This window comes from Rhizoctonia solani, chromosome 13, assembly GCF_016906535.1.
Source record: "Rhizoctonia solani chromosome 13, complete sequence".
Classification (NCBI taxonomy): Eukaryota; Fungi; Basidiomycota; class Agaricomycetes; order Cantharellales; family Ceratobasidiaceae; genus Rhizoctonia; species Rhizoctonia solani.
This window is the reverse complement of record NC_057382.1, coordinates 458,054-469,064: the sequence shown is the minus strand read 5'-3', so window position 1 is coordinate 469,064 and position 11,011 is coordinate 458,054. Positions and strand designations below refer to the sequence as shown.

The 11,011-nt window shown below is 49.4% G+C and overlaps 2 protein-coding genes across 2 annotated transcripts; both read left to right on the top strand.

The window, feature by feature from the left end:
- Positions 1–7,292: 7,292 nt before the first annotated feature.
- On the top strand, positions 7,293–8,832 carry RhiXN_07005 (Fungal Zn(2)-Cys(6) binuclear cluster domain; the record flags this gene model as incomplete). The annotated part of the gene is made up of 4 exons (XM_043326821.1): positions 7,293–7,907; positions 7,961–8,011; positions 8,078–8,361; positions 8,430–8,832. 4 exons carry the CDS (start codon positions 7,293–7,295, stop codon positions 8,830–8,832), a joined length of 1,353 nt encoding a protein of 450 aa, XP_043185293.1.
- A 390-nt stretch (positions 8,833–9,222) lies between these two features.
- Positions 9,223–10,897, top strand: RhiXN_07004 (Fungal specific transcription factor domain; the record flags this gene model as incomplete). Its single annotated transcript, XM_043326820.1, has 10 exons — positions 9,223–9,422; positions 9,494–9,584; positions 9,661–9,835; positions 9,899–9,956; positions 10,009–10,102; positions 10,159–10,187; positions 10,238–10,364; positions 10,426–10,544; positions 10,608–10,699; positions 10,770–10,897. The coding sequence occupies 10 exons, from the start codon at positions 9,223–9,225 to the stop codon at positions 10,895–10,897; spliced, it is 1,113 nt and encodes a 370-aa protein (XP_043185292.1).
- Between the last annotated feature and the right edge of the window lie 114 nt (positions 10,898–11,011).

Sequence of the window (11,011 nt, the reverse complement as noted above, 5' to 3'; positions counted from 1 at the left end):
CGTCAGACATCGTTAATGAACTCAAGTAGCGTGTTCCAGTCGGAGAGCGCCAAGCCGCTCGACAAGCGTGAGCCATTTCCAAGTTCGTTCGAGCCGATAGATTCGCCTTTACAGTGCGGTCCCCGCGGGATTCGACCCGGTCCTGAGAATACAATTCGCGACCGACCACATGGTCAAGTTCGGGGAGGAAGCGACTGTGGCTAGCCGTCCCGCCCCACGTTCGTTCAAGAACCGTCGACGAAGTTGATTGCCTAAACCCGCCTCGACCGGACTCGGTAACTTCCCCGGGATGAGATAATTTAATGATCGTTGATAAGCATCAGATGAGATGTCCGCAATGAGGCCGAATGTCTATTCAATCGAGTCAGCCTCGGGCTTGGCTCTGTCGCCGTATGCGAATTTGAGTTTGAGCGCTGTCTTGGTGTCGGGACATTATGTCTCCACTGCTCATAACAGTGTTCCGTCGCTTAACAAGGTACCTAGGTCAAGTTTACTTTATGTTTATGAAGGTATCTGCTTATTTTGGTTATTGTAATGACCTTCTGATCTTCTCAGTCTCGGTACACTTGAATAAGTAGTTATCGTTTGGTAGTTCTTTGTCGGCTCGATATTGTCAAGAGTTGATTCGCAAGGTTCGTAATGAACAACTTCGAGAGAATAAATAAGCTCGGCACTCTTTCCTATCTGGGCAATATGAAGGCGTGGGTACGCTGTTATTACCGCCCAGCTAGCTACCGTGGGCGATTGAAGGCCGCTAAATATACGAGAGTACCAGTCTAGTGGTCATGATTGTTGAAAGAATGAGCGATCCGAGCGCTAATATTCTAACAATAGCTATGCCGTTAGCAACTGTCTAGATGATGGGGTAGTTTCCTCAAAGAAATAGTTCCGCTATTCGAACCCAGTAACACAGAGAATATGCAGAGTAATTTCATGAGTTTGAAGATAATCGAGTAAGGTTTAATACTTCAGCCGATGCTCCAAAGAAAATACAAGCGAGGTTTGATAGAACCTGATGGGGACACTGTGAGATCATGTGACCTACCACAGAATACCCTGTTTGGTTCACCATGGTCTCGAGCACGTGGCTAAACGCCTTTAACTCAAACATCATTGATGGATGAAGGAACGATTCCACATGATACGCACAGCTAGTTTCGACTACTGGAATAACATTGATGGTCGACTCCAAGCTTCTCCAATGGATGTAAATGCTTTGCACCCGGGTAAGCGCCAAACGCCCAGGATAAAAGTATATTCTGGCTCACCTATGCTTCGGTGCCATACTTACAAATGACCTTTTTAGGACTTGACTGATAATGTACCGCCTCGAAATGATCATGTGTTATCGGTGTATTTAATAGCCTCACATAATATCACAATGTTAAAATCGAAGTCAACGGAGCATCAACCCCGAGCACCGATTCGAACCTCCATGCGCGCGAATTCTAAGCTTTCCGTTGTACTGTTTATTGGCAAGAGCTTCCTTTTGCTGAGAGCTACAGATGTAGGTACCGTGAATGCCGTTCTGTATTCACATGTGTGGGTCTTGGCAATTTATTTTGAGCTCAGCCTGCCGTACTCAAACTGGGTTTCGGTTTTCTCGGGCACTCTAACCACTGCTACCCACTGATGTTTAGAGCTGTCTTGAAAACCTTGAGAGAGTCTTGGCTCTCGCCCTGAGTGCTCGGCGAGAACGCTTACTGTTATAAGACCCTTTATGAATATACAACTACAGTGCCTTGAGACTGTCTCCGAGTTTTGGCTTCCCTGTCACCTGTCTAACTTTTGAGTGTGCCCAGTGTGCCCCCGCTGTGTACAACCTAAGTAACACACGGAACCTTGATGCTCCTAGATGAGAATCTTCCCACCCAGTCATATGCTGAGAACTTACGCGTTGTTTGGCCATCAATAAGTATCAAGCCCTTTACGGTAGAACACAAACATATGTGCGCGCGCTACTACTCGTTTGAGAATTAAAAAAAACTGAATTTAAAACAGCCTCTTTGGCATATTATGATCCGGAATGTATTGGCGGACCCGCCCATACCCCTACTGACACCCCCAATGACCGAGCCAGCCTACCGAGAATAGAACTAACGGATAATGTACATCGCAACATAATCGGCGAGCCTGGGGCGCCTATGTGGCGGCCCAGAATCCTACGGAATTTTGCCAGCAGAGCGATATCAATACAGTGCAACAAAATTATGTTTTGTTTTATTAACGATAGGTCCAGCCCAGAACCTGTGCTACGGGGCTATCGGTCCCGCTCGGGGGGCGGGGGGGGGCGTTGCACGTAGTTTATCCGCCAAGCCCATACGTGCGACGTAAGTTTAATTGGTTTCTGATATGCGGATTTGAAACGTTCATCGACGATCATCATATGACTAGATACTCGCTTACTGTCGAGATCGGAGCTCTCCACTCAGCGATTGGGTACAGCACTAACTACTGCACCGCAAGCAATCGGAGATAGTTTCAAGTGACTAGTTGTAAATTTTCTGTGTTCTCAAGACTGATAGAAAGTCGAAATGATTGCGAGTCTTTCGCCTGGTTGTTCTGGATCAAAGGATGCGCATACTCATTACCGAACTGAACCAAAATGGTCCGATCAGCACGCGGGGAGGCGCCCTAGTTGTTACGTGGACAGCATCTTTGCATACATTTCTTACATTTCAGCCCAATTGTAGCATGCAGTTGACATCACGAACTCTAGAAGTAATGTGATCTTTATTCAAGGATAAACACGCATTCTTGGGGCTGGGTAGGAGTTCGGGGTCACCGGGGATTATCTGCTTACCAAATTTAGACACTGCTTCGCTTGTACACTTATCTAAACGAAAGGGATATTGACACTGTTAAATCCAAAGCTAAGCTGAAAGGAGTATGAGCTCGTGTAGATTTAGAGCTTGTGTTTCCATAAGCGTCCCCACACCAGTTATCGCCGGAGTGCTGCTCTGATACAATGAATATATGAGCGCGTGAATGAATTGCTGAATTAGGTGTAGGCTTCCAGGTGAAAAGTCCAGAACATGGACACGTTGTAAAGTACTGGAGATTCTAGGAACAATCATATTTCGATTAATTCAAGAAAGACAGCACCAAAATTGTCCGACACCTACGGACACGCCCCAGCAGCCAAGTTTAAGCCCTACATGTATTTCAGATGTGATTTAATTCTTGGCAAAAGCAGAATTTCAGCACATATATGAGCCCAAGTACGGGTTGAAATACAGGATGGAATTATGATATCACAATACATCCGCCAGTGAATTATCAAAACGTGCATTTTACAGTAAATTCTCGTGGATAACAGAATCTTGAAAGCTACCATCACACAGCTGGAGTGAGGTGACACCTAGGCACCGAATATTCCATGCTTATCCTCGTACGAAAATGAACTCGGGCTTCCGTACAGTTTCGTTAGCATTACACCAAATGTCCGAGTTCCACTGACCAGTTACATCATAGGCTGCCACCACCTATAACCCTAGACGTCCGTATTCTTCCGTATTTACCCTCCGAGGGAGGTGGATCTCAGGGCAGCAGATCTTAGGGAATGAGAAGGGGTCCATAAACGTGGTCGTTATGATACATGCGGAGAGTTATACACTGTACACCCTGTGTAAATCTATGATCGGTCTTCCGGATCTGAGCCCCGGCCTCCCCTGGTTCCAGAGTACTACATTCTTACTGTACTTATTGAAAGTTCTGGATTAAGGGCTAGAAAGGTTTGTAGTAGTGTTACAGTAGTCTCGAGCAGGGTTTTTGGGGCATCGGGGCAGGGGCCTTGGGGGTGGTCGATAAACTCAAGGAAGTCCAATGATGTAATCCAAACGGGAATGCAGAATCAAATACATATGTCTTCGATAATTTCAGTCATCTTATTTCGTTAAGAACGTTTTTGGTCTGGGTCGTCTTGGAGTCTTGCTCCGAAATTCACAAATACAGCAATACCCAGCTGGCTTTTCACTTTCGGCCCAACATGTAGGCTGATGGTTCAAGCAAAATGAACGTTTACGTTACCCGAGCCGTCAAGATACGGATCGTCGTGTGAGTGAGTATACGCTGCGGGCAGGATCTGTGCCTCTATGCGTCGGGGTCGGCCACGGGGCAAGACGCACACATACGCACACGGAGAAACTGATTCCGCCGACTCGCCGAGCGCCCATCACAGCCTTCTCCTCCACGCACTTCAAAACGAAAGAATGTGGCTCCAATCCATATATGCATCGAGTTTTTTCGCACTCCCCTTTCTCTCGGAGCTCCTGATCCAGAGGCTGAAAAACCACGATGGTTCGATCTGATGGAGAGGGGAGGGAGCTCAGATTGTGGTTTTGAATTGACAGCGCGCGGGACGGAGTGGACAATTGTGGTAACTCTCGTTGCAATTGGTGTGGTACGGTGATCAATTCCGATATACTGAATGCGCTGGCATGGGATGGAACGAGGCGTATTTGGTCGTGTTTATCCGGATGCCGAGCGGCAACAGCGCACTGTATTTTTATGAGCGTATATCGTATTAGATTGACAGCGTTATGTGAATGCGCCGAGTGCACGGGTTTCGTATGTGCGCACCGGCCGTACTGGCTAATATCGCACTGCCGATGTATGTCCAAGTTGGGGCGCTGAGCGGCGATTGCGCTCCCTAGTTGCTCAGGCCCAGGTAGTTACGACGATCTGACAGGACGATCGGAACTGGACGGGTGTGCACAACTGAGCTTGAGACGGAGTGTTTTGTTTCCCCTGACCGAGACTGGGCGACAGGATATTGAACTACCCCTCTCTGCATGACCCCATGTGACGCTAGAACGCAGTCTGTCTGTCTACTTGTGTGGGTGGGACAAGAATATACGTTTGTACATCTCCTAAATGTTTACCCCCAAGGGAAGTTGTCATGGGTAACCAAAAACAGCAACAGAGTCATCCATCATATTGAAACTTCGAAAAATGCGGTCTAATCTGTGTAGGTCAAATGTTTTAGGACGGGTTTGAATGTGTAAATTCAAAGTCGGGGAATAGAGGTTGTCAGCAACTGAGAGTTTGTGGGTGGGGATGCCCAACTCTCCTCGGGATGTCGGAGATGGCCTTGCCATGGTGGACTGGACCGCATGGCCCAGCGACCGGTTTACTGTACAGAACATCCGGCTCTTGGTTTCTGATTAGAAATGAAGTACACTCAATATAATTGACTAACTACAAAGGGTCGTTATCCGCGAAATTTGACCTGTTGGCCGGAGGTCGGGACGGAATGAACCGGTATGACAGGACGGAGTATCCAATCACAGACATGGGCATAACGTCACTGGACCTTCCTTCATATCACGGGGGCTTGCCCGAAACGCCGACCAGGAGTGGGTGTACTCAGTTTGGGGATATTCGCGATAGAAAATCGAGGGACAAGTGGCGCTCTTATGGACAATGGAGTACGTACTTTTGAGAAAGTGGGGAGAGGACACTGAAAATTTTCAGCGAGGGACCAGTTAATCACGTTGGCCTATTTTGTATTGGGTGACCAATTGTGCTCAAATCCTGCATGGGAGAATTGGAAATGCTCCATGGATCTGCCAAGCTGCGCTGTGGGGTACGGTGGACGATGACCTCTAGGCCTGTTGTGATAACTACGACAGCACAACTTCCGCACTGGCTAGCCCCCCCACCTGCAGTCGAGAACTCTTAAAATATTTACTTGTTATTTCTGGATTAATTTGGCTTGATCCGACGGGTATTGTGATTGACAGTGACCTTTTGTGGTATTGTGTCTGCAAGTATAGACAGTGCCTAGATTTCGTAGGTAGGAAATTCCCGGAGTTGAGTCTTGGACGCTGCGGATTGGGGATTTGTGTGGTGAGGTAAGGTCCGGGGGACGAGCCAGAGCGGCGGTGGCCGTGCCTGTGCTGCGTTTCAAAAGTGGATTTCGTGTTTTGGATGATCCTGTTATCGAATGCTGATTGATACTCTGTACTCAGCGTCATTACACCGGACCTTGGCAACTCCTGTCCCGAAGCAACTGTCTCTCCCAACCACCACCCCCTTAGAAATTAGAACATATCCCCTGATTCATCCTCCATAAAACAACCATCTCGGCTAACCTAGAAACTCGAACCCCCTACAAGGCACTGGAAGTTTCTTTTCTGGTGCTGACCAACCCAACGAGCTCTCTACTATATCTTGGGTCCCTTACTCACTTGACCCGACCTCTCCGACTACATCGTCATTAATTGTTGGTTCTCCCCGATACATTCACAAATTCCCTCGCCAGTCTTAGCCGATCCCACATCCCGACATTCGAACAACTTCGTACGTATATGCCCGCAATACTTCTCACCGCTGCCACTCACTCACCACATGTGTGGCGCGACCCATCTGTTTGCAGATATCCCAGCTAATTTCCATTTTAATTAATTCGCCATGGCTCCCACCGCCGACGACCGCAACACCCATCCCATCGACAGCAAACCTCATGCGTAAGTCACCTCCATTTTCGTTGGCTTTATAAATTTGTTCCGTTTGATCGCACGGGTCCTCCCGGAAATGCTGGCGTTATTGGGTTGGGTGGCTTTCAATTGGCTTCCCTAACCCCGCCGAGTCTATTGATGGCGATGCGCCAGTTGGAATTGATGGTCTGTCCGCATTTGGGCAATGCTTGACCATGGTCGGTCCCGATTGGGAATGTCGCCGACGCGCCCGACTCTCACATCTCGTCTCCGTCGCTTGGAGCCATCATCTCGCTTGAATTGTGCACATGCTCCCTGTTCACTTCCCTCTATGCCACCACACCGGCCGCCCTGATGCGGTACCCTCATTGTTTCCGTTCTCATCGCCTTCTCTATCTTCTTTCTCTCCTTACTTCTCTCTCCTGACTTGCATAGTCAGCCGGCCGACTTCGGGTCCTTGCCCCGTTGTTTCGGTTAGCCAGACTTTGGGTCCACATGATCCTACTGCGCCCTTCACGCCTTTTGTATGTCACCAATTTGGTATCAGCACAGACTCGATCTACGCGCTTCGTCGGGGAGTCTATGTTGGCCTCTTTCCGGGCCTAAGCCATTCTCGCCATCTTATTTCTCGTTCTCGTCTATTCGTATAAATCAGATGAACTGACTTGACCTTTGCCTCACCCCCCCCTGCATCATATCGCGACCTTACCAATCCTCACTCGGGTTTTACTTGTCAACCCCTTTGGGTTCCAACGGCGCTTCTACACCGCGGCCCTGTCACCGTAATCATCTGGATCACACTTGGCTACAATCAATCTTGCCCCATTTTGTGCCTTTAATCCCACTGCTGTGATGTATTCGTCTCCCGCCTCCTCTTTATCTTCTCCTTCGCTCTCCTCCCCCGATACGGCTTCACTACCCGACACACCTCCTGTCCAATCCACTACATCGCTGCCTCTCCTTCCTCCGCCTCTCATTACTGCCGCTTTACTCGACCAATCACGTCCAAAACGCGACTGCCGCCCCTTCCCCCCTATGACCGTGCTTGACCACACTGGCCCACCGTCGCCCATGGATCAACGTCCTTACATCTCTCGTCGGGTTTCCTACCCTTCGTTGCCGCCACCCCCGCCACGCATTGACCCATACCTTTTGCCTTCGATCTCTTCGCTTATGCTCGCACCGGCTTCTCCTTGGGACTATAGTGCTCAGCTACAATTTGCTCTCAACAGTGCCCAGACCGGGCCCTACCTCCATCCCTTTGGTCGTGGACACCAACACTACCAAGCTCACATGCAGCCCGGTGGCCACATCATCCCAGGCGTCGGCGCCGGGATGGGCCGGGACCTCGAGCACCACCACCCTGGCGAGCATAGCCTAGCTGGGCTCCTGGGAGGAAACCGCAAGCGTCCCAAGTACACTAGGAGCAAGACTGGATGCCTGACATGTCGGACCAAGAAAATCAAGGTGTGTTTAATTTCGAACTGAGTTGTGCGACTGATGCTAATTGTTCCTTTTAGTGCGATGAAACAAAACCCATCTGCACCAAGTGCGTGCACGGCCAGCGCGAGGTAGGACAGCAAAATCATTTGATCTCATTTCTCCGGTACTAAGCGCGCATAAATTTGAATTTACAGTGTACTTGGCCAAAGGACGTCCAAGTTAATCCGTCGGCCACCTCGTCAGCGCCAAGCTCGCGCCCGTCTCCTACCACCAGCACACCTCAACGATCACCATCACGGCCAGGTCCGAGTTCCGACCTCTCGCGATCAAACTCCGCAAATGGCCGTCGCGCCGGTAGCAATTTCCTATCCAGCTCAGAACGCGGAAGCAGTAGTGCTGGTACACCGTCAAGAGAGACTAGCCCGCAAGAGCGACTAGACTCTCATACACGCAACTCCACTGAGTCTCGTACGCCTGGGTATGTGATTAATCTAACAAGTTTAGCCCCTGAACTCGTGTCTAACTTTGCTTTCCTTGGCGATCCAGGCTCCTTGTCCCTCACTCAGGCTCGTCGCTCTCGGGGCTTACCTCCGGGGCCGACCCCTTAAGTTTTCCTCAACCTCTCGACATGACGTCCTTTGGTAACTCAGGGGTGGACTCGTTCCCGCTTTCGGCTCAGTTCGGAAGTTTACCCATGGGATACAGCGACCAACTGTCCATGCTCAACCAGCCACTGAGTGTTGATAACCCTGCTTCATATTCCCCATGGGGGCCGTCGTCGTACGGCAATGGCAGCAGCCCTATCGACACTTCCACCGCAAATGGACAATGGAGTGCAACTCAAATCAACTACTCACAAACCCAGACCCGATCGCGCCGTTTTTTAGGAGTGTTCAAGAAAGAAATCTGGTGCTTGTCTCTCCCTCTTCTTACTATTAATTTTCCTTGAGTACCATGCCTCTTTCATCTCACATCTCCACACACACACATTCGTTTAAACACATACACTACAATTCGCTGCGTAATTTTGGATGGATGGATGGATATAGAGGGGCGTATGACTGAATATGAGCCGAAATGAAGCTGCCGAATATGCAGATTATGACTCCACTTCATGCTACGCACCACCACTTGTCTTATCATATTTTATATTTATTCTGTGAATTCATTGTTGAAGACGGACGCTGATGCAAGCATTTCTGTTTGCTTTTGCGCATGCTCGAACTCTCAAATTTCCCTCAAAACTCGACCCAACCTACTCGTTTGATAAAATATGGGGGGAAACTATTGTCAATTTTTTCAGATCCGACACTATTGCAACACTTCAACAATGCTGACCATGGCAGTGCCATCTCAAGTAAATCCTATTCTCGCTGTGAACCTTCCGCTGGTGCTGGCCACCCCACCTCCGCTTCATGGCATGTCAGTTTTAGAACCGAACGCGGGCGGTAGTCCCGCAACTGAGGCGCTGAGGCTCTCGCTACTTGGCGTTGGGGCAATTCATCAAGCGTATCTACTCGCTCGGTCCGGAACCGACATGTCTCTCGTCAAGCAGACCAATGCGGGTGTGGCCGACGACTGATGAATTTGGCATTTCGTATCGGCTACAGGCGACGAATGTTGGCACTGGCTTGTCAGACTATCGAAGGCACACGAAGCGACGCTGCGCTGGGAGCCAGCGTTACGATAGCTTTGATCGATGTGAGTGCATTTACTCCTTCCGCACCCCCAAAAAGGCGCTTATGAACCATCTCGCTCATTGGCGCGTGCTACGCAGATCTTTGCCGGTGGCCATTCTTGGCAATCTAATATGAACTTGGCCAAAACGCTTGTGTCGCTACGTGGAGGTCCGGGCGCCATCGTCGCCCACAACCAGCCATCGCGCAAATCGAATCGGAGCGGCGTGACGGTCAGTCCCGCCCGTCTGCTTCTGGAAATCTTGACGGTACGAAGTGTGTGGTGCGTGCGGTCTTGTGATTCATTATCAAAAAAAAACTTACTGTGCACATCTCTAGGTTCGTTTACTTCCAACGAACCTCCGCAGCTTCTAGGACCGGGCAACTCTGATTGGTGGTAGGTCCTGCTTTCATTCACAGAACTTGATTATATAATGATTGGTGGTTAGGCTCTCCCATGAGGCGGATATAGACAACTATCATTCCTACTCTGTGGAGAACGTGTTTGGAATGTCACGTCGTATTGTGGAGCTGATGGCAAGGGTGGGTTCACAAGGTGCATTAATCTCGGTATTTAGAGTCTGACATATTTCGATAAGGTTAGCACCTTGGTCATCCGACACAACCAGTGCTTGGCTTCCATTTCGGAAGTGCCCCTTGACTCTCCCATGTCTCCAGCGTCGCGGTGGGCGAGGAAGCCCAAAGGCTCTATCAAGAGGTCGAGAACTGGACCGAGCCTCCACTTCCCGATCTACTGAAACGCAGAGTCGAGAACGGAAATACTGCTCATAAACTTGCTATGCAGGTCAGTTGACCACCCCGGCAAAGCGTTTTCGCTCGGCGTTCTCATCACTAAACTGTTGTAGATCATGCTACTCCGGGACGTGTTCCGTGTGCCTCGCGACGACTATCGAGTCCAGAAGGCATCGAGCGCGATCATCGAGCGTTGCTTCGAGAGCACAAAGCATATGGGGATGGCCGTCGAGTAAGTTTCCCTCGGAAACTTGTATATTTCACATGATCAATATTCTAACGTAAATATTGCAAGTTTAACATGGCCTGTGATTATAGCTGGTTGCCAAATCTCGGGATCTGGACGTTCATGGGTGGCAGAGACGTTTGAGGGGTTCAGGAAACAATGTAGGTTGCGGTCTTTCTGCTACTCTCTAATTGCACCGAATGGTCTGTAACTGATCTTGTACCTTATCAGGCTGTTTCGAGATCGACACGGCTGAACAAATTGTCTGTGAAGTCTGGCGACGAGAAGATGAAGGTCTCCCTGGCGCATCCTGGCGTTCCGTCATTGCTGACCTCAATCTTCGTTGTCTGCTCATCTAAGCTCCCAACCCTAGAAGTGAGCATGTGGACTTTACTTATAAAAATCAACCTACAGCGTATTCTATCATTAATAATCATTCTTCTGGAATTGTACTGGCTCAATATCTGTTGCTC